The sequence below is a fragment of the Pavona decussata genome, unplaced genomic scaffold (assembly GCF_977016875.1).
Source record: "Pavona decussata unplaced genomic scaffold, jaPavDecu1.1 SCAFFOLD_214, whole genome shotgun sequence".
Taxonomy (NCBI): domain Eukaryota; kingdom Metazoa; phylum Cnidaria; class Anthozoa; order Scleractinia; family Agariciidae; genus Pavona; species Pavona decussata.
The window spans coordinates 3,601,563-3,624,119 of record NW_028145619.1 but is presented as its reverse complement, the minus strand read 5'-3'; the positions used below and the strand labels follow the sequence as shown (position 1 = coordinate 3,624,119).

Genomic DNA, 22,557 nt, shown 5'->3' with positions numbered 1-22,557 from the left:
CTCAAGGAGTTAACTTCTCTTTCTATGCAAACTGTGTGAGCAAATTTTCTTTTGTTTTTACCACTGACATGGCAGCAATGCAATCCACCTATACTCCTTGCCCAGGGTTCTCTTATATAAAGCTCTGGAAGGATCAAGGTAGTTTGTATTTGGTTTGTTTGGGAGATTCTAACCCTAGCAATGCCTGAAAACAACCACACTCAATTTGAACACCTCAAAAAACATTCCCAGAATATTGCGTGACTTTAGGTTCGTGATTTCTCGCACGTTCCTCGTATTAGGCTACCCGCTGTGGCATGCATACAGCAGGCTCTAACAGGTACCAGTTCACAGCTCTGCCACGTCAAGGTGTTAAAATGGCGGAGAAAACAAGCAGCAGAAAAGTTCTAGTCGCAGTTGATGGTAGCGAACATGGTGATCGAGCATTTGAATGTAAGTTTTTTTGGAATACTTTGATCTTATTATTGAAATATCTCTTAATTTACCTAAATTTGTTATCACTGACGCCCAGTGTATGTTAAAAATTTTATGTTCGTGACTTTTTTCATGCATTGTTTTGTTGTTTGTATTAAAGATTAAGCTTACAATTTCTGAGCAGCACGTTTCTTAGGAACAACAATTATTCAAGGACACCTCAGGGCTCGTATATATTTTACTGCGGTAAAAAAAAAAACAACTCATTTTTGACGAAGAGAAAAATGTGAATGACCTTGAATGTCTAGCATTATTTATAAAACCATGCATGTGCCGATGTCACCCACATCATTCTTTTTGTAAAAACAACAAGAAAGCCATAAAGGCTTATTAGACGGCCTCATTTAAGCCGCATTCTACGCCGCCTAGATTTCTAGTCGTTCCACTCAGCGAGATTGAGCTAATTTCATGCTCCCTAATTCCCCGCCTGATACTTGCCCCTGGGCCTCTTCCACTTCGCAGGAATGTTATTGTAAGTTACTGATCAAACTCAGTATCCGACAACGTGAACCTTTAATTTTTGTCATTGTCCTACCACTGGCATTTGAAACTGCTTCTCTCTTCTCTCCTCTGCTTCCATTTCTGCTTAATAGGCTCTACCCACCCCACCCCAAGTTTCAACATGGTGTTGGAGGCAATGAGAGTCATTGTCAATAATTACATTTCTGAGTGATGTTTACGTTTATGTTGTGTTTGGTTTGTTTTAGGGTACTTGAGCAATGTATACTGTGAAGGAGACTCATTGGTTGTAGTACATGCCTTTGAAATTCCACCACTTCCATATTCCTCTGGCCCATGTAAGTCTTTTTTATACTGTTCAGCTCTGTTAAGGACGGTGCCTACTAATACCGAAGTATTTTTGTCCGGTTTATGACTATGCGGGAAAAGCAGATCTTAGCAAGGGCTATTGGAATCCAAAAAGAAAATTGGGAGTAACCATGCATTTTTCAGAGATAACTAAGCAATAATATCTCTAAAAAGCACCCAAATATAACGCAATGTATGGGATTTTTTCCTAACTTAAAGCTTAATTATCTCTGAAAAATGCATCTCTAATTTTCTTATGAGATACCAAAAGCATTTGCTAAGTTCTGCTTTCTCCGTATAGTTTAAAACCGTGCAAAAATATCCCTGTATTAGTAGGCGCCACCTATAGGAGACCCGAGTATCTCGAGATGCGCAGAACGTATGCGCAGTAAAAAATTACAATAGTAGGCACCGTCCTTAATTTAGTGAACATTAGAATTTGTGCAGAGATGATTCCTAAAGTGCTCTTTTTCGTCTTAGTTGTCTTTGCTTACTATGAAGAATGGAGTGAAATGGTCAATGAATTGAGAGAACAGGCTAAAGTGATGATGAAACAATATGAAAACAGGTGTAAAGAGAAAAAGGTATGAAATTGTTCCGAACATGTAATTCATTAGTGTTAATTGGAGGCAGTAATTTTGCAGCGTGGTGTATTCAGAAGTGTATGAATATGGCAATCAGGGTTAATTCTGGTCTCAGCAGCAGTGCAATTGTCTATTAGAGACAATTGGCGATTATTTCTCATTGAAACCTGAATTTTTCTCAGGCATTTCATTTTGCAACTGCTCAGGTTGCATCAAAATAATTGTGATAGTCTTCCATGCATTTTAAGGAAAAAAAACTTTGACATCCATTGTCTCTCTCTATCCAAGTGTATAAGTGGGTTATACTGGCAGACCAATAATTTAGCCAAACATAATAAGATTATGGATGTTAAACCCTGTAGTGGACTAAGCATCTCATCTGAGGGAGGGGTGGGAGGGGCAGAGGCTGGGGGGTATTAGATAAGGTAAGGTTCTTTTGGGGTGAAATTTAATACTTATAAGCTAAGTGTCCCTTTTGGTTAATGTCAGAAATTACCTAGTTAAGTTCCTTGCTTCATTGTAAGAGAAATTTGAACATAGCACTGATTGTGTGGGTTGCTTGTCATTTTTGGGACTTACTTATAGAACGGTTTTCAATTGAGTGTTGAAAGTAATAATTATGCCTATTTGCTTTGGTTTTGCATTACTATGCTCTGTGATAGGTTGACAAAACTCGCGCCACTTTGGCAACCAGTGAGATGTAAAACCAAACCCTATCGTGCCTCCCACGCACATGTTTCCCACCCTTGACGCCTGTTACATGTATTTGCTTTGAAATCTAATTGGTTCACAGCACAGTGTTTGCATCTGTTGTGATTGGCCGGAGTAATAACTTTGTTTATGGTTTTATGACACTCAACTAAAAACAGCTCTATTACCTTATTTCAATACCTTACTAATAATACTTTCAACTCCCTCTCAATCACAGCTTCATCATGAAATTATCCTGGTTGTTGGCAAGCCTGCCGGCAATGTGATATGTAGCGAGGCTAAGAATGAAAAAGTTGACCTCATTGTAGTTGGATGTCGTGGACAAAGCACAGCCAGACGCACCATTCTGGGTAGTGTTAGTGATTATATAGTCCATCATGCTTCATGCCCTGTTTGTGTTGTGCCACCGCATGAAAAGAAACAGTAGTTAAAATTCTGTTGTTACACTTAGAAGTGAGAAAATCTCAGATCATGTTTGCCCGGGGGGTGGGGGGGGACTCTCATTTGAAAGGGGCAAGATGCTTGTGGTCTCACTTAGGGGTGTAAATTTCAGATTTTGGTCTCACTTAAGGTGTTCTGCGCAAAACGTCATTATATTTAGCTGTGAAGGTCGCGCTTAGGGTTGCACAGGAAGAAATATAAAAGTATATATTTGTCTGAGTTTTAAAATGGTCTCTTTTAGGGGTCAAAAAAGCTTGGGCCACGCCCAGATTGGTCTCCTTTAGGGGTTTAATTCAAAATTTATGACAGGCATCCACGCCCCTTTCATATGAGAGTTCTACCTCGGGGCATACCGGTATTTGTAATTCTAGATCACTTGGATTCCAGCAAAAAAAAATTTTCTGACTAAATTTTGCTCAGGTTTCTTGGTGCATGATTGTTAGGTGGTCAGTATACATTCCCCCCACCCTGTCCCCCAAAAGAAAAAAATCCAGATCTTGAAATTATATGAAAAAAAAATTAGTTCCATTTTTATCTGATGAACCTATTGGAATACAGTAATGAGTAATATTTTTTTCAGTTTGTTTGAATTATGGAAACAACAAAAAAAAAGATTCAAAGGACTTTTAAAAGATCTGGATTTTCCCAGAAACATGGACTCTTATTTTTAACAGAGAATGAAAAGTCGTGATTGTATATGTATTGAATTGGGGCTAGGTCATGTAATTTCAGGACATTCGTGTCAAATTATTCAGCCATAATAACTTTGTTTGTGCTAAAGGTATCAAAATTAATTATCAATGGACAAAATATATTAAATTTGCAGCTCATTGTTCAAGCTGCACACCCATTACATCTGTTAGTTGTGATTGTAAATAGGAATTAATCTATTTTTCTGCTGATTCCAGTAAGACCAGCTTAATTGACAAAGAGTGCTTTACGTTGTCCCTGTTATAACCCCTTAAGCCCAAATATCAAAGATTAAGTCTCGATATTGCATATTATGAGAAATTGGATGCTGATCACTGTTGGGGCTTCCAATACTTCTAGGTTTAAAGGGAATTAACCTCAACTGTAAGGAAAAGTAGCTTTAAACTCTTAAAACTTGAGTCTAAATTCCAATCTCTTTTTTAATTAGTCGAAAGAGCATTTTAGTGTACAACAAAGATAGATATGAGTATTGCCTATTTTTCTTTTACAATTTCACATTTGCCATCGTTTTTCATAGTGGATTTTATGTGAGCAGCATTGTCAAGAAGAGGGATTTTGTTGCAACAGTTCAGCAAATATCATAGGCGTCAATACCCGAAATAGCAGCACAATTACATGTAGAAGATTTAAATGCCAAATTAGGCAATAATCACAGACCTTATTCCAAAATGGCTACCATTTTAATATTCTTTGTTGTATTCAAATAAGCCCTTCTTACCTCATTCCTAAGCCCAAGAATCAAAAAAATATTTTACCTTAAACAAGGCACGGAAGGGCTAATTGGAATGCAAACAAAGAATATTAAAATGGAAGCCATTTTGGAATAAGGTTCTATCCAGTGTTTGGTCTGAGAATGAAATGTTTTTCTCTTTTCTAAAGATATTTTAAATTGACAGTATTTTTGACAAATTATGTTAAGTTCATGAATTGAGGTTCCCTTTCAAAATTTGTCACTAAAAAGTATTTAACCCTCAGTTGATTTTCTAGAATGATCTGCAAGGCCAAAATATGCAAGAAAGATTTTTTTCGTTTTACATAGAATGTTTTCAAACCTTAAGCATCACTCACATACTGAAATTATCTCACTGGGGCCCTAAACATTAATTTACTCATACTATAGAATACCACATACATTAATGGCAAACACAGTTTGCTATTTCAGACCAACGTGTCTTGAAAATCTTATTTTATTTGAAAGATTTGAGAAAGATGGGATGTAGTAAGGCAGAATTAGGTTTTCCTTTAATTAAAATCACAACATTTTGAGCTGACGTTTTGCCAAATTATGAAACTTTAGATTTTCTTTATGACTAAATCCGAATTTCCGAGGCAATCAGGGCCTTCTCAACAGATATCCACGAAAATGAACTGTTCCCCTGATGTTCAAAAATATTTGAAATGATTGAAAATACCTTTAAAACAAATTAAACAAAATTGAAATTGAGTGTTTTGGTATTGAAATATTTCTTCTTTTTTGCTTGTTATATTATAGACTAATATTCTAGACCCTTTGAAAAAATGGCTGGCATTTTTAATATAATTTCTTTATTTTGCATTCCAATTAGCCCTACAAACCTGGCTCTTGAGTTTAAAAATCAAAAGAATGGTTTATCCTGAACGAGGCTAGTGGGTCTAATTTGCCTGCAGACAAAAGAATATTAAAATGTCAGCCCAATTTTGGCATAAGGTCTTTACTCCATTTTCATGGATTCAATGGTGGAATCACTTATTTACCTTTTAAATTATTTTTGATTTATTTTCTTTCTAAGGGAAAAAAGTAAACTCCATTTAAAATAGCCAAAGTGGATTTAAAAGTAATATATTTGTTTGATTTCTGAAGATAAAATTGAATTTTGTGCACTTAAGTTTTTAGTCAATAAAATCTTCACGGTTATTCATGTAACTCACTTTTGTATCTTGAAAAGAATTAATCAGATTAAAATGTTATCAATAAGCATGAAACCGCCTGTATTGTCCTTGATTTGGTATACAATGATCACCCATCCTCAGCAATAGCCCATTTTACAGTTGTGTGCTTAGTGACCTGGCCTTGAATTGAAGCGAGGCTGGGGGTGACCTTGTCTTGATACAAACCATTGCTTTTCATATGTAAATCATGCTGTTCTTATGCTAACTAGTTTTCATTTATGTATGAAGAGCACTGAGGTTTGTATCAAAACAAGGTCACCGCCAGCCTCGCTTCCAATCCAAGGCCAGGTTACTAAGCACACAACTGTAAAATGGCCTATTTCCTCCCCAACCCCTCCCATGTGTGGCACTGCCATGCAAAAGTGATTGGGCAGTGGCAAATCCATTGGTGGTAGCAATATTGGGTTTTGGTAACACTCGGGGTGTTATCCAAAGGGAGCTTAAGAACAGACGTTTTTGAGCCACGGGCGGCAACCGGAACTTGAATTTTTCCCTTTTTGTAGCGTTTTCACGCCATCGCGTTTGTAACGTCAAGCCACAGTCATCAACAAGAGCTTTTCCTGTCCGTGGTGAGGAGCAAAACCACACCAAAAAAGGAAACATTCGACTTCCGGTTGCCGTCCGTGGCTATAATTGAGAGATTTAGAATTACGTTTACGGCAAACGACAGAAATGACCACGTGACCATGTTTAACCTTCATTTGCCGTTCGCCGTTTTCATTCTCTCGGTAAAATTGAGTATAGCTTTGTGTTAACATGTAAGGCCATAATCTAGAGTTATTTTTTCAAGAAAACATAAACGCGAATCTCTCATTTGCCGTTTGCCGTATGAACGCGACTCCCAGGGGGGTACTCCCTTATATGGGCTATATAGGTATGTGCGGCGCCAAAGGGTATGGTTTTTCGGCTGTTTTGGTCATAAATAGGGTATCGCTTTTAGCCATTTTGCCGCCATTTTGGTAATAAATAGGGAATAGATTTTTGCACTCTAGTCCTGGGTTCGATTTTTTTTAGAAGAAGCTACTTCAGGTCATAAATAGGGTAGGGAAAATCGCAGGTTTTGGTCATAAATACGGTAAGGGTTTTGGGAAGCGGGCCGCACACCCCTACCCAATTTTACGCGACTCTGATTCTCTGCATCTTCGCATTTAAATGAGCGCTAGGCACCATGGGAACGTGAAAAGCTCCTCTCTCCTTCGTTCTCCTTCCCATCTTCCTTTGCGTGCTATTTGCATGATGAGAGAGAGGTCTGGGTACGAAGTGGTATAAGAAGGTACCCTGGTGGCTCAGTTGCAAAAACAATGTGAAACTGTCTGTAAGTGTTGTTTTATTACCTTTTAGAGGTAAAAAGACTAAGTCATGTCCTAAAAATATGACTGAAAGAGGCTGCCTCTGGTACTGCTTGTTGCAGATTTTTTAGCATCCCGTGAAAATAAACCTTCAATTTCTTTTTATCGTAAAATTTGAGATATTACAAAGGATTCTTGGAATGTTTATTGAGTTTCACAATCGGCAGCAACTGAGCAGGCGATACAAATTGTTTTGATTATCAAATTGGATTTTGAATAACAGTTAGATTGTCGCTACAGAAGACGTGCAATTTAAAATTTACGTTTCTTCGAGTTCTAATGAAAGCGAATTCTTCTGATAGTGATATACAATTTCTATAAAGCGCATTGCCTATGAAATATTCAAATACGCTCAACAGCACTGTGTGGGGGACTTTACCATGACTATACCTTCCTTTCACTTTCTTTTTCAACTTTTTTGGTAATCCCGCTTCGCGTCCTGGTAACTTTATCCAGCGAATATATCGCTAGCTAGCGGATGAACTATACTGTAACTGGTACATTTTATTTGCTGGATAGTGAATTATCCGCTGGAGAAAGGTATCCGCTCTTAAAAGAACTGGAGCCTGAGGAAAAGGGAGTCTGTTTACTCCTCTCATCTAAAATATGTCGACAGGTTTTGCATTCGAAAGGTCCAAAAAATTCTGTGGTAATAATAGGAGTATTCACAGAAATTTGGGAGAATTTAGCAGTGGAACAGTAGAAACACCCTTTTTAGGCTTGCTTTCTACGATTACAGCTTGCTATTCTCCAAAGCTATTACTCGCGTTTCCATAATGCGCGGGTAGCGTTTCATAAGACGAACAACCCAAAGTATCGCGGGCTATTTGTGGTTGCGTGGTGAATTACGTTTTCCTGAAGCATTCGAAAGTGCAGTTTTACTTTCGAATTCCATATTTGTATGTTTCAGTCTTAGTTCAGCAATGGCGTTCTCTAAAAGGATTTTGCTCTCCTCATTTCTACTTTTGGCGATTGTTAATACCGCTCTCGCATACAGTCAGAATGACTCGCTTCGGTTTCCACCCGGCGACCGGCGACACTGTCCACTAACAGAAGGAGCCCATCCCTTCGAAGTCCTTCCAGGAGCTGGCTGGGACAACCTCAGAAATGAACAAATGAATTTAGTTTTTGCGATTCGTTATTCTACCTGTAAGACCTCATTTGACGGCAAGTTTCTTATCCCGGACAATGTGATTCTTTATCCTGTGAAAAGCAGTAAAGTAGAAACGAATGCTGAGTTTTACGATCACTGGAACAAGTACTCTTCGACGACTGCTAAAACCGTTAACACTGAAACCTGGACTACGTTTGGGTTTAGCAGTATAAGCGGTTCGTTTTCACCGGAATTTAAATCCGTGAAGCGGTACCAAGTTCAGGAGAATTGTGCCACGACTCGAGTCCAAATTCGCCATGACTTTCACAAGGCCGAGCTTCAAACTGAAGGTACTCTTCATCTCGCGTTCAAATCGCATCTGCTTGAAATCGCCTTCCATCTACAGGAAAACAACATCGATTACGCGAACTATCTTGGACAACAGCTTGTCCGAAACTTCGGAACGCACTACATAACAAGTGTCAAGGCTGGTGGTGCCCTTACTAAAGTGGACCAGTTGACGAATGAATTCATCGAGAATCAAAACGGAGAAGAAAGGAAGATCACTGCCGCAGCAAGTCTGTCATTTTTGGGATTGTTTGGAGTGAAATTTAGCTACGGCCCAGCAATAACCAAACAAGATTTGGAAGAATACACTAGGAACACTGTTCATTCTATCGTGTCCACGTTTGGCGGGCCGAATATCGGCGCGGTGAATTTCAGCATCAGTCAATGGGAAAATCTCCTACAAGGTGAACTTGCTGCAGTTGATCGTTCAGGGAATCCTTTACATTTTGCGGTATCGCCCGAAAGTTTGCCGGAAATATCTCAAGAATTGACCCTTGAGGTAAAAAACGTTGTTAAAAAAGCCATTACACAATACTATCGGCATAATACTATTGTTGGATGCACGAAAAAAGATTCTCCGAACTTCAGTTTCCAAGCAAACCTCGATGATGGATCCTGCGAAAAAAAGACTATGAACAACTACACTTTCGGGGGTATATATCAAACGTGTCGATCTGAGGGGTCTCCAGATGGCGATCCATGCGAGCCCCTAATTCAAAAGAACCCCCTCACATCCAACTACAGCTGTAGTGATGGGTTTGAGCCCGTTTTGACTCATCAAGGTCGCACCCCTGAAAGTTGCCATGACGAATGTCACCGCAGCTGGATTTTCTTTAAACGCTGCAACAAGATGTGTGGATACGCCACTTACTCAACATACTGGTGTGTTGCTAGGGATAAGGTGCCTGCCAAGAAGGGTTATCTCTTCGGGGGACTCTACAGCCAGGGGTTAACCAACCCCGTCACACAAACTCGTAGCTGCCCTTTGAAGTTCCACCCTTTGCGTTTTGGAGCTACGATGGAAGTGTGCGTTAGTGATGACTATGAGCTTGGCCTTGAGAAGTCAGTCCCGTTTGGCGGTTTCTTCAGCTGCAGTAAAGGCAATCCTCTCAGTACAGGTAATGTTAATGTTAATGTTGTAAGTACAGACACAAGTAAGAGCGAAAAGCGCAAGCGTTTAGGCAAGACATAAAACGTTTACTTTTACTCAGGACCAGCCTGAAAACCACCTGAGGGTGACGTTGCCTCCTGACTAAAGATATATTTGTTATTAAACGTAACCAAAACCTTTTGTTAAAAGTTAAAGTCAATGTTTACACCGCAGGTCGATCAAATTTGGATGCAAAGCTTGGCGAGCAATACTTTTCACCTGATTGGCCAAAAACCTGTCCAACCGGTTATTCGCAACACCTGGGAGCAATTGAGCAGGACTGCCAGATAAACTTCTGTGTGATGGCTAATGCATTCAACAGCCAAGGATTACCGACTATCATAAGACCTCCTTATGACAGCGAACCCAAGATCCCGAACTACTCTGCACCGCGGTTGTTGGTGAATGAAGACACTGGACAGATCTGGTGTAAACCCTCCCACTCTTCTCAGTGGTTACTGGCAAATAGGTACCCTATTGATTTTTGAATTTTTCATGGAAATAGCTAGTGTTCGAGAAAGAAAGCAGGACCAATGTTGATTTTGAGCCCGGTCATTCAGGTTTGATTGTATTTCTGTTTTCGTTCAGCTCTGTTGCAGGATACGCAGCTAGAACCAACATGAATGGGGCAGCGAAAGCACATATGAGCGCTGGAACTATGGCAGCAATTGCACTTGGCGTCACGGGATCAGCTGGATTGTTAGTCGCTGCTATAATTTGCTGGCGACGTCACAAAAACAGGCAATTGAAGCCACTGGCCACAGATAGTGCATTACACGGGACAATCAACGATGAAGAGTTGATTTCATAGACCGGCAGCTTTTGACAAAAACGTATTCCAAATCAAGTTCTACAAAGGGGATGTTACATGTAAGTTATGCCCGGGCCCGCGAGTTCGAAGGCCGATTAAGTGTAATTTATGATTTCAGGTTAGCCTGGATCTTTACTCTCTTGTTAGAATGCTTTTCCATTGCTAAGTTCAAATGGCAGTTTATTAATTGAAGGTAGTCAAGTCAAAATGTAAGGCAAAAAGAATTATCAGGGTCGCACAAGAATGAGCTATAAACTGATAATTCAGTATAAATAAATTTAATTTTGGTAAATTAGGTCTTGTGGGAAAATTTACAAAATAAAACAACACAAAAACGCAACGCAGCATATTGTGCTTAGTTATTGGAAAGGTTGGAAAACGTGATGTCAAATTTGACCTGTCATTTGAGGAGAACACTTCGAAAACTTGCTAAAATTCACTTGAAATTCAAGCAGACATTTACCTGCCTCACCATATGCCAAGAAGGATGATTTGCGGCCCTTTCTGATCATGAGCAACTCATTCTCGGAGAAGTTTGTTTATTGAGACACAGGCCTTCGTTGAAAAACAAAGTTGAATTCCAATGGGTCGCCATTTTTGCCGCGGACATCCGGTATTGCTGGAATGTCTCAACAAACTCACGGTCAAACCTAGGCTTTTCCCGGAAGAGGGAGTCCACGTGAAACCTTTGACTAGCGCTCGAAACAAACTACACACACCTTCGTGGTTAAGTTGAGTTTTGTACCAGCCAGCCGTACATAAACGTGTTTTGCAACTGAGAATATGAATTGGCTTTTCTTGAATTAAGTCGTGATTTTCCAACTCATAAATCTTATGCAAGGTGTCCCAGCTATCCAGGGTGACCGAATTGGGAACGGCGTTCATGTCAACAAAGAAAGTAAAACTGGTAACAAAAACTTCAAAACACTGAAGTTTGAATGAGCAAAAATGTGCGTTAAAAACTTCCAAAATAAGCCTGACGCTTTTGGCATTTCGTGTACGGGGAAGAGAGGGAGGGGGTATTCTGAGGATACACTTCTTTCTACAGTCGCTTTTAAAAGTGTTCGTAGTATCCTTCAAAAGTATTTGTCTTTTAAGAAAATTTAATAATTTCATTTAACATGAATATTTAAAAACTTAACGATTTTTTTGGCAAAACCCTAAAATACGTTGTGGCATTAACATCTACTAGCTTAATCCAACAAGTATTATACAGCCGATAAAGAGTCTGAGTTGATCCTGTCCGTTCATCCTGTTCGTACACAGATGATAGAACATGTGGAGTTAATTCAAAGATCACTGACTAGAATGTATGTTAAGTTTACAGAAATAGTCTTAGCCCTTAAAACCCCAAACGTGACCAACAGCAACTTTCTCCCCACACCACATGTTTAAACGAACAGGTGAGGAGAATAAAGAAAATGACCACTAAATATGAAATGTCCTGATGTTGACACAAATTCTCTCAAATAGTATCATATGTATGGAGAGGAGTAAGGAGAATATTCATATTGATACTAGGTCTTAGAGGGTTAACAGCAACTCAATAAACTCTCTCTCTCTCAGCACCTAACAAACATTAATTTCATAACTGACTTCTTAGTAATGGCGGTCAATAGACCCCTCTCCGAAATGGCGGCAACAGATTTGAATGAGTTAAAATTGAAATGAATGAAGAACTGATACCAGCACTGGAAAAAGCACCTCTACTTTAGTAACCTTGTAAAGTTTCAGCTTATTAGGTGTTATATTAGCTTGGGAAATGTAAGATGAAATTTGACAAATTTACAGACGTTTGTATGACTTGGGGTATACGTCATACCCCAAGTCATACAAACGTCTGTAAATGTTTCATTTTTCAACTTACATTTTCTCAGCTGATATTACACCTGATATGCTGAAACTTCGTAGGGTTACTAAAGTAAAAGTGCTCTTTCTAGTGCTGGTATACGTTTTTAATTTTTATTTTTTGGAGAAGGGTCTATTAGAAGACTAGTTTCTTCGAGTAAATAAGGTAATTTTTTCTTTCTTTTTAATAGTGTTATTTTTCCCTTGATGCGTAATCACGTACGCGAGCTGTTACGAGCAGCTTTCCAGTTTCTTCCACGTCGACCACGTACTGACCCTCTTTGTGGCGAGCCGCGACCTCTATCTGTCCTTCCTGCTGATGTGCTTTGTGCTTCTGGAATATAAACATGTATATCTGTCAACACTAGTTTCGTAATTGATTATTCGCTAACAGGCAAGCAGGGTACACCATTGTTTATTCCTAAGGGTGATAGTGGGCTTCGACTCAGGGAAAAGCTAAGAGTTCTAGTTTTAATACTTGTCAACCGTAATCGACACAAGCATGACCTGCAAAGGACAAGATCGAATGGGTTAACTAAAACTTTGCGTACCTCTCGCGTCATCTGGGGTACAGTCACATGAAAGTTTGTTCTCCTCTACCCACTGAATCCACTTCTTCCACAAATCTGATTTTTCAAGTGTTTTCTTGTTGCCAATCACAATCATTCCTCTACGCGCGCGCGTAAGAAGAACGTTCATTCGCTTCTCGTCGTCAAGGAAACCGACATATCCGTGTTCGTTACACCGCACGGCCGAGAAAACGATAACGTCACGCTCTTGGCCCTGGAATCCATCCACCGTTCTGACAGAGACGTTTTCAAGCTGCTTTACTTTCTCCGAGATCAGTTTGAGCTGTGCTCTGTAAGGTGTGATCACTCCAATTTCTTCACTTGTCACGTTTCCCGCCTTCAGTAGATCACGAACCACTTCACAGACTTGTCTGGCCTCAAAATCGTTCTGCTTGGACGATGCCTTGCACATCTCTTCCGCCGAATTGGGCGTGGTTAGAAAAGCAACAGGGATGTTATTATTTGGCCAATTGAAACCTGCAGGCGCTTTTCTCTGCTCTTCAGAGACACCGCTCTTGAGTCTTCCATCATAAAACTGGCGTGAAGGAAACCAGGCTATCGATGGATGCATTCTGTACTGGATATCGAGCATCCGCACAGGAAACCCTACTTGCCGCAGTCGAGAGAACATGGATGTTGAAAGTAGATTAGGACCCTTTGCACGTTCACACAGCACCATGGGAGGCAACTGCTGGTCATCCCCTGAATAATAGTGCAGTGTATTAGTTTCCTATATCTAAAAACAGAGAAAATCGAGTATAAAGAGTAAAATGATCGTCACGACAAAATGTAGACTAAACGCTTTGTGTTGCAAACCACAATATTGGTTAAATTGTGTTCTTTATCTTTAAGGTGGCTCTTGGACCAATTTCTTGAAACCACTGGGAAATTTTAGCGTTTTTACTTCGTCCAAAACTTAAGACAATCTAGTGTTGGAAAGGGTGGTGAACTTCTTACGAAAAAACATATACATCACTAAATGTCACATGAAATTAGGACACAAGCTGACTTTTAACGCCTTACCCACTAAAACAAGCTTTTGACAACCGTGCGAAAGAGACACAAGAATCGTAGGCTCAGTAGCTTGCGATGCCTCGTCAACCAAGACTCGTTTGAACGTGATCCCATCAAGCAGCGCGGACCCAGCACTGATACAAGTGGTGCAAAGGACTTTGGAACCCTGCAGAATCCTTCTGGCTATCTTTTTGTCGATTCTGTTGCGGTCCTTTTTGTCAGGAACTTGCTGTCGGTACTTGGATTCAAACGTCAGATGTTCCAATTCTTTTGCTACTTTCCATCCTGAGCTTCCAAAGCGAACAATCTCTTCTTGTTGTCCGCCGTGAACCAAGAGCTTTTTCAGAAGATTGTCGACACCCTCGTTTGTCTCCGCCACCAGAAGAACTGCATCCTCACTGCTCAAGAGCCAGCGGCGCACGATTTCCGCGCATGTGACAGTCTTGCCCGATCCAGGCGGTCCCTGGATGAGAGTTATGGGAGACTCGCTGCAAGTGGCATCTTGAACTGCAGCATTTTGGCTTTCGTTGCCTGAATCCCAAGGCACGAATGAAACGCTGGACAACGCGGATTTGTCTTCATCTGGTCTCGATACACTTGTTCCATTTGCAGCTAAGCAAAGAAAATTAAAACAAATTTAAAGATCGATTGGACCAAGATAAGTAACCGTAGGGGTATTTCGTTGGCTGACACCAGTGTATACAAAATTCTGTGCCGCTTATCCAAAGTATTCCGGGCTTTTCCGCTAAGATGCCAAGTTATTTGCTCTTGGCTTACTCACAGCGTAACGCCTCCTTTGGGTAGTTGCTAAAGTTTGAGGCTTCAAAGTAGTTCTGCTTTTTGGCTAGAATACACACAATGATCAAAGGCAGCAGACATTTACCAGAGACATAGTAAATGCTAATTTGAGATCAAGTTTTCAAGGATGAGGGTAGAATGACTAAGCTCGAGGGAAGAAGACGCGTTACGAGTCCCGGGATTCCACCTCACATTTATCCTTTCACCTATTTCACGGATTAATGATAAAATGGAACAAGAGGCAAAATTTACACCTTTAATACAAAATCCGAACAAATCACATTATCATTTCAGATGCCTTAAAAATAACAACAAAAATAGTTGATGAAATTCGGAGCTAGAACTGCCCAAACGGGTTTTATTTCTAAAATGTTAGAGACTTACTATCGGAACTGTAAGGCATATAAAGCCAGGATGGACAGAAAAAGAACTCCTCATAGTTACCCTTTTGCGCATCATCAGTAGCTGTGTCCCTTTTCTCCTGCGTTTCTGGACTGGAGGAGTCACTGATGCAGAAGCTTCCAACAATTCCCTCAAAGAGAGCTTGTCCACATGTCGTCATGTCCTGAAACGCTTTCAAAGCAGCGGTTATCCTCCGGTATCCCACCAAACTCGGAAACCTGTGTAGGCACCACGTCCCTTTTACGATGTCCTGTTTTGAGCTGTCGTCTGCAGTTGTGGGCCACACTATATTAACAGTAAGGATTGTTCCATCTATAGCAGTTATTTCACCCACGTATTTACGGTTAGCGATACCTGATCGACTCAACGCGACACCATCTGCAGGACGGAATGACTGACTTCCAGCTGTAAGCACCAGCTTGAAGGTCAATTCTTCCTCGCTACATGATATGGCTTCGGCTTTAACGCGATCGTGTTGTTTAGTCGCGTGAGATAACAGAACAGCTTGTTTAATCTCTTCTAGGGACTCGAGTGTTGTCAGTGAGATCCAGTGAAAAAAGTATGGCAAGGCATTTGGGTGAGATGTGAAACCTTCCAGTGGTACGTCACCTAGAGGTAAACAAGAAAAACTGTATAACCTGTTTGATTATGTTGCTTTAGGTTTTGTCTGTGTGGCTTACATAGATAGTTACGGCATAGTACGCATTGGGGTGCTGTAGAAGAAAATTGTGTTTTTGGTGTCCAGAAGCAGTCTTGCCTATCTAGGTAACATGCTACAGGGTAACGTGGTGGGGATGCAATCAACAACAGTTCTTAAATCCAGTAAATATCGTTTACAGCTCAAATGCATGGACTGTCCTAAGACTAAATTGAAACTGGGAGAGGGGTTCAGATTGTCCAGAATTTCCAACGTTAAGTTCAAAACTGTGACCGAGAGGTTTTCAGCTTTCCAGAAGCTATAAGTATTTTTTGAATCTTGGTGAAGAGGATACCTAAAAGAAAGAGACCTCGCCGTCTCAATGCCTGATGCATCACGCATGAGTTGACCAAACGTTTGACACGGCAAGTTTTAGGTAGCCATGAAAGGTTGACGAAGAAGGTCAGGCTCGCTGCTTTTGTGATGTGTCCACACAACAACCAGTATTTATTAACGTGCAAGTTCTGCAAGTTCAGTATGTCGTGAAAAGGGTAGCCGGAGAGAGCAGGTGCCATTTTCTTGTTTCACCTGCCAAGAGCAAAACAAGGCAAAAGGGCAACGGCTTACCTTGGCGAACGACTTCAACAATGCGGTTTCCAGTGGTATAGTCGGTTCCAAGGAGCACTGCGTCGATAATCTCGTACATTTGCTCCACTGTAAACTTAACATTTCTCTTCCACAATGAGTCCAGGAATCGCTTTACACGGGCTACAAGTGTGATGAGTACGGTCTCGCCAAGGACAACGTCAACACAAAATTCTTGGAGTCCACTTAACAAACAGATCAGCAGATTCTTGTAATGTTCGGGTGTCTTCAAAGGAATGTTAGACCTCCATAGAACTGACTCTAAATGGCAAGCTATTTGACGCCTCTCCTATAAATGAATATCGATACATACGAAAAAGGCTCAAAGAAGATACAAGACATCACTTTATAGATAAGCATACCACAGCGAAACAGAGCCTAATAAAAAATTCAGGTTTGAACGGGATTCGAGCTATGACGTCTGTAATACCAGTATAGCGCTCTCCCACCTGAGCTATCAAGCCATCTGGGAGCTGTTGAAACTGTATTACTCCATACAAAGTTTAAGTAAAGACGTCAGGCAATCTTTTTGGAAGATCTTTAATCGTTTAGGCTTTTGCTAAATGGGACACCACCGCTTCGGAATCTTTGGAAAACCCTAAATAATATATGACCTATAATTCTTATTCTTCTGCTAAAACTAAATTACTCTCTAATTCTTCTAATTATTCTCTGATTACATATTCTTCCGCATACGTTAGTATACATGCTATAAATTACACATAGCACGACAAAACCCCCTAAAACTTTTGAAGAAACAGAATTGACAAACCTCCTCATCCAATAGGGACATCATTCGGTCGTACACTTTATCTAGATGGCTGCTCTGCAGCTGACCCTTCTCCAGCAGTTCATGCACAGTTTGGAGAATTCTGTCCAAATCGCTCATCAGCGCTTCAGGATCACAATGCAGACTTGGAAAATCAGCTTCACGGGTTACGAACTCAGGTTGCGCTACATTACCGCTTGCAGTAACATTCTGGTTGGGATCATTCCCATCGGAATCTGTATCCCAAACGGAATGCTGTAGCGGCATCTTCTGAATCTTCTGTCCAGGATCGGAGTGATCGTACACACAGAAAACTTCCATCTGCAAGAACTGTTCTCGTCGGAGTCGGGTTTGATAATCGCGGGGTAGCGATGACTTGAATCGATCAAGGGCAACACTCATGATAGGCACAGAGTCGTTTTCGTCTTCACGGAGACAGATGAATGTATTCTGCTTTTTTCCTGTGTAGATATCCAGCCGTCTTCCTTCCAAAGCGAAGCTATAACCTCCTTTAAGATCCAAGACGTGTCTTTCTCCCGAGTGAACAGCTACTGAAACAAACGCTTGGGCAGTGTGGTCTTCGTTCCCTAAAGTTAGCACTTCAGAAGAGCTTAAAGGAACTGACATAGCCAAGGAAATCGCCCATTGTATTCCTCCAAGCTGAAAGTTGAAAACGAGCAGCTTTTCCAGAGGAGAAGTCAAAACATTGTGCAGTACGTTCCACGACATTTCTCCACCCTGTGTTCTGTACACAAGACACCAACGCTTCTCGTGTTCTCGTTCAAGCTTAAAAGTTTTGATGTCATCTTTCAAAAGAATTTTTGACTGATGAAGAGGATGGAGAAGAGGCTCCAGGTCAGTGTGTGGGAGGTCTGCTGGTAATGATTTGCGCTGCTCCTCACTAAATTTAGTGAAGTCGACGTAGGGAATGTAGCGGGTAATGTCCCTCTCTTTGTTGAGCTGATGGCACCATTTATACAGAAACCGAAACAGCCTGTATTCACTGAGTCGGGACTCCCGGTTGCTAATGATGGCAAGCATGTCTTCTTCCTCAAACGCATCCACGTTTTCATGCATCAAATTTTCCATGGCTTGATCGCTCTCAAATATCTTTGCCCTTTGGTAGAGCTTCTGCCAAACGAACTTGTCGCTGTTGTCATTCTTCATAGGTGTTTCTAAAATGTTTCTAGGGATTTGAACTTTCTCTCCTGTCTTGGCCGCATCAATGGCGCGCGAAAAAAGAGCGGCAACCATCTTGCATTGCGTTGAGTTGATGCCTTCAGCATCGGCCCATCTGTCAAACAAACTATCGAGTTTGCTCACAGTGGAGTTGCTGTACCTCGCAAAGTATTTCAAGAAGTCCTCTCTTGTAGGATTGCTTCGTTTCATGGGTTTGGCTGCTGGATACTGACAAGGGTTTTCTTCTTTTCCTGGGACAAGATCCTCATCCCAGCAGACGAAGAACTTGTCACCGTCAAGATCACTTCCAGCGATTTCATCTGCATGAGGTCTTCTCCCTTCTGTTGGAAAAACAACGCAGTCAACCAAATGGTGGCATTCAGAAACATCAGTGCAACGCAAAATGCGAATGTCTCCTGGGTGATAACAGGGATTTTTAGCAACCACAACGCGCATGTCATTTAAAATTGTCGGTTGTCCTCGAATTGTTGGCTGAAAGAAGACTGTTTTGGGTTTCAATTTCCCAGAAGGATCGCACACGCCATAAACATTTCTTGACTTTTCGATAGGAATTTTCAATTTCTGGGCGGCAGATTTTTTTGATTTCTGCAAAGGATTTGCTTTTGATTGCTGGGGCTCTCGAACCCTGTTGCGAAATTGTTCAAGCGATCGTTTTATCTTCGGGTCTATTTGTCCCGTCTTCAAAAGTTTCTCTGCCAACTGAAACTCCCCACTGACGCACAAATACTTAACAGCAACTTCTTGATTTGTTGTGATCTCTTGAAGTTCCTTAAAGTACTCCTCTTGCTTTTTTAGGAAAGCCTCATCTGGAATACCAAGCGCTGAAAGAAGCATAATATACTGCTTATTTAAGGAACCAAACTCATTTGGCCTTGAAAATCCCTTATCGACAATTCCAAGGGGATGTGGTCCCATACGACTCCATTTAAACTTCTCCATCGAAGGACGGATTTGCAGTCCTTCTGTCAGGCTGGGATTGTGCGACAGAACTCCTTTGCAGCCTTTGAGACGAATCTGAAACACAGATGGAATCGCAGGTGACTTGATACCTTCATACATCGTCTCAATGTTAAGGTTCTCTGTGACACGTTTGGCGCACTCTGTTGAAATAAAACCACACCCATCTGTAAAGTTGTATCTGTCTCGCTCGATGTCCTCCACAGCACTTAATAGCTCCTCGCGAATATCACAAGCCGCCTTAGCAGTTGAAAACAGTAGACCAATTCTAGCAGCTCTCTTTGCGACATCTTGGATCCTATCAAATTCACCGAAACGTTTTAATACCTCTGCCACACTCCCTTGCTTCTCGTTATACAGAATACAAGTTCTCTCTCGGAGCTGACTGGCGCTATGACCAAAGAAAACGAAACACTCTTGTGCAGATTGTTTGTGTTTTAGAGTGATGCCACTCTTTAGAAACTTGAACACTGCATCGAAAGGAGCTGCAGGGCTGAAGTGGACAGTGAGGAAGTTTTTTGGATCATAATCACGATACAAAGGGCACATACTGTTCTGTGAGTCATCTCTTACTTCCACTTTAAAATCCCTCCATTCGTAATTTTTGTCATCTCGTCTTGTTACTTCTACTGCTATGGTTTTTACAATGACTTTGTCAGGATCAACGCCCGTCTTCCTTTTTGGAAAGTGAATTAAGGGGCGTCCGTTTCCGTCGTCTTCGATAGGCTTTAACACCATGTTGTACAACAGGGAGTGCCTGTCCGAGTTACAAAGGGTAATGGAACAATCAGTTACCACGTAGTGAATAACAAATACCGCACACTCTCGGTTTAAGATAGACCCTGGTACCTATAAAACTTCGTAAGGGGTGTGTGTATTTATCTGTACCATTTATATCCGTGTGTATTGCCCAATAAAGTTTGATAGAATTAGACGGAGGAGTTTGAAAAAAAGAGGGGACAAGCATATAGCTAGGAATTGTCATGACCAGAATAATTTTTTTCTCCAAATGGTGGGGCCTTTAATAAGAGTGGGCGTTATGGGGAAGGGAGGAGGAGTTAACAGGTAATGCAGCCAACGAACGCCCCAAATCGCAAATTTCTCTTTTCAAACACTGAAAGACAACTAGTACCATAGAAGCGCAACTATTATGGAGCTGAATATTGTTCGTCTAGTGTTGTAAGCATTGATTTCTTTTTGTTGTGTTTATACTTGATAGTTTGTGACCGTCATACTTGTCTTCTGATTCAAGGTCGTTCAAGGTCTAAGTTAGCCTGTACATGTATCTCACAGATCCTTTTTAAGTTTTTAATTTGTCTACAAATTCCAAAGGTTCTGACAAGGTTCAGAGCACCAAAATTGGGCAGTAGTGGTCAGAACAAACTAGGTTTGAGCCAGTTTCTGAACACTATGCCAAAAGTGTGAATACCCGCGCTGAGAAAACGATTGCGCGTGGTCTATTAAATTAAATAAGTATTTTAGTCATCGAACAACGAAAATAATGTTCATGACGATGCTTGAATGCTTGTAATTCCAGGTGATAGTTGGCTTGGACCTCCGTGAAGGCTCCGGCTTTGAAGGCCTTCTTTTATGTATGTTGCCGTCAAGAGAGGATCTTCTCTTGATGTTGTGAGTTTTTCATTGGGTGATTGCTACTTGCTTGTGTGGCCATGTAGGTGTATTTAGGTTCCCTACGTTAAGTTATGTCTAGAATTCTCCAATGTCTCACGGTCCGTAAAAACCCAAACATGTCTACTGATGTTGCATTTTGGAGCTGCTGTTTGATTTCAACATTGTGTAGAGGAATTAGACACGTTCACCCAACGACGACATTTAAACAAAGCACTTGACATGTTGTCTTCTGCATGTGTTCTCAGATCGTTTTGCGCCCTTTTGAAGACATGTCTGTGTAAACTAATTCATTTTGATGTGTTTTTAGATGCTTTAGCTGAAATTTAAATTGCAGAAAGTTTTAGGGAATAGAACCTTATTGGACCTTTTTTCGCCTTATTAGCGATATATGTAGTCCTTCGGAAACGAAAGGAATTAGTTTTGCAGTGTTGCGAAATTTTTTGAGCTGTCATTTTGTCAAAGAAATCTAGATTTTTTTTTAACAAATATGTTCAAATTTCTGAGGTGATTAATGCCCTCCGAACAGGTATGCAACCAAATCAACTGTTGGGTGTCCCTGATAGTAATAATATGGATAATAATATCAGAAATAATAATAACAATCCAGATATTAATAAGAGAGCTGTATTAATTAGTGAGTCTCGCTCATCTCCTAAGCGATTAAACTGAGTTTTTTCATGACCCAACAAATTTAAAACCTAAGCTTGTACTCTTTAATGATTACAATAAACCGTAACACAGGTATACCAGGGTATACGACTACTTAAGAGTTCAGTTAATTGTCACAGAAGAGCACCCATAGGATTTAATTATTCCGCAGAATCCGGCAGTGAAAGAATCAATCTCTTCACAAAGGTTAGATATTTTAGCAATCAATTGAAATAACTCACTGATATAGGTTATGTTAAGTAACTTATTTTTGTGCATTAATTATGTTCCGTATTTCTGTGTCGATAAGCCCTGCTGTTTCGCTTGGAGTATCAAATGCTCGTAAGCTTCTGTGATTATCCCGCAACAAATGCGGCTTCGAAATTCTCAGAAACCTTTTAACCTTTTCGGTTGTCCCTGTAATCACTCGTGCACGCATAAAGTATTGTTTAAAGCGATTCAACTTACTATTACTTCAACTGGAACGTCAGTGAACATCAACAAGGCGATGATCGGACTTGCTTCGCTGTCGTTTTTCCAAAGCGGAAGTGAACCAGTCCTGGAAGGTTTTGTTCGTAATATCTAAAAAGCTACGGCAAATTGCTGAATGTTGCAGGATATGGCCCCTAGAACATTCAGTTATATCTACTTCAACTTTGTTTTAACATTTAACGAGAAACCTGGCAAAGTTTTCATTTGCACCGTTTCTGGGAATTTCTCAGTTGGTTAGAAAAGATTCCCAGAAATCACATGACGATTTGAATTCATTTTCAAATCATCAAGGGAAGGGTGGGTCATTGCAAATCTTCTCACGCATCTTGCTAAAAATGTTTTCTAAATTGTATCTTTAAAATAAAGATACGCAACTTTGGAATCACAAGCTTTCTTTGAAACGTTATTTCGATTTGAAGAATTCATGGCTGAGAAATTTAGGAATCTTTTTCCTTTCTCTTCGCCAATCCTTTCTCTATTGGGGTAAGGTCGATAACGCATCACGGATAATTTTTGCATATTTATAAATGTCATTTAT

General features: G+C 40.5%; 3 protein-coding genes across 3 annotated transcripts; 2 read left to right on the top strand and 1 right to left on the bottom strand.

The window, feature by feature from the left end:
• Nucleotides 1-291: 291 nt before the first annotated feature.
• Nucleotides 292-5,690, top strand: LOC146460348 (uncharacterized). Its single transcript, XM_085088353.1, has 4 exons — nt 292-432; nt 1,182-1,271; nt 1,762-1,865; nt 2,794-5,690. The coding sequence occupies exons 1-4, from the start codon at nt 297-299 to the stop codon at nt 3,001-3,003; spliced, it is 540 nt and encodes a 179-aa protein (XP_084944479.1). The 5' UTR covers nt 292-296; the 3' UTR covers nt 3,004-5,690.
• A 1,406-nt stretch (nt 5,691-7,096) lies between these two features.
• On the top strand, nt 7,097-11,333 carry LOC146460347 (macrophage-expressed gene 1 protein-like). The gene is made up of 3 exons (XM_085088480.1): nt 7,097-9,565; nt 9,772-10,066; nt 10,186-11,333. Exons 1-3 carry the CDS (start codon nt 7,930-7,932, stop codon nt 10,406-10,408), a joined length of 2,154 nt encoding a protein of 717 aa, XP_084944606.1. The 5' UTR covers nt 7,097-7,929; the 3' UTR covers nt 10,409-11,333.
• A 160-nt stretch (nt 11,334-11,493) lies between these two features.
• On the bottom strand, nt 11,494-22,410 carry LOC146460346 (uncharacterized). Its single transcript, XM_085088473.1, has 7 exons — nt 21,996-22,410; nt 17,094-20,004; nt 16,304-16,610; nt 15,082-15,648; nt 13,849-14,451; nt 12,808-13,527; nt 11,494-12,590 (listed from the first exon to the last, which is right to left on the bottom strand). Exons 2-7 carry the CDS (start codon nt 19,983-19,985, stop codon nt 12,472-12,474), a joined length of 5,208 nt encoding a protein of 1,735 aa, XP_084944599.1. The 5' UTR covers nt 19,986-20,004; nt 21,996-22,410; the 3' UTR covers nt 11,494-12,471.
• Nucleotides 22,411-22,557: the final 147 nt, after the last annotated feature.

Coding starts and splice junctions, on each gene's coding strand:
- LOC146460346 (XM_085088473.1), bottom strand. CDS start 19,985: ATGGTGTTAAAGCCTATCGAAGACGACGGAAACGGACGCCCCTTAATT. Junction 16,611..17,093: donor TGTCCCTATTGGATGAGGAG/GTTTGTCAATTC, acceptor ATTCATTTATAG/GAGAGGCGTCAAATAGCTTG. Junction 14,452..15,081: donor TACTGATGATGCGCAAAAGG/GTAACTATGAGG, acceptor TTCTTTGCTTAG/CTGCAAATGGAACAAGTGTA.
- LOC146460348 (XM_085088353.1), top strand. CDS start 297: ATGCATACAGCAGGCTCTAACAGGTACCAGTTCACAGCTCTGCCACGT. Junction 1,272..1,761: donor TCCATATTCCTCTGGCCCAT/GTAAGTCTTTTT, acceptor TTTTCGTCTTAG/TTGTCTTTGCTTACTATGAA. Junction 1,866..2,793: donor ACAGGTGTAAAGAGAAAAAG/GTATGAAATTGT, acceptor TCTCAATCACAG/CTTCATCATGAAATTATCCT.
- LOC146460347 (XM_085088480.1), top strand. CDS start 7,930: ATGGCGTTCTCTAAAAGGATTTTGCTCTCCTCATTTCTACTTTTGGCG. Junction 9,566..9,771: donor AGGCAATCCTCTCAGTACAG/GTAATGTTAATG, acceptor TTTACACCGCAG/GTCGATCAAATTTGGATGCA. Junction 10,067..10,185: donor CAGTGGTTACTGGCAAATAG/GTACCCTATTGA, acceptor GTTTTCGTTCAG/CTCTGTTGCAGGATACGCAG.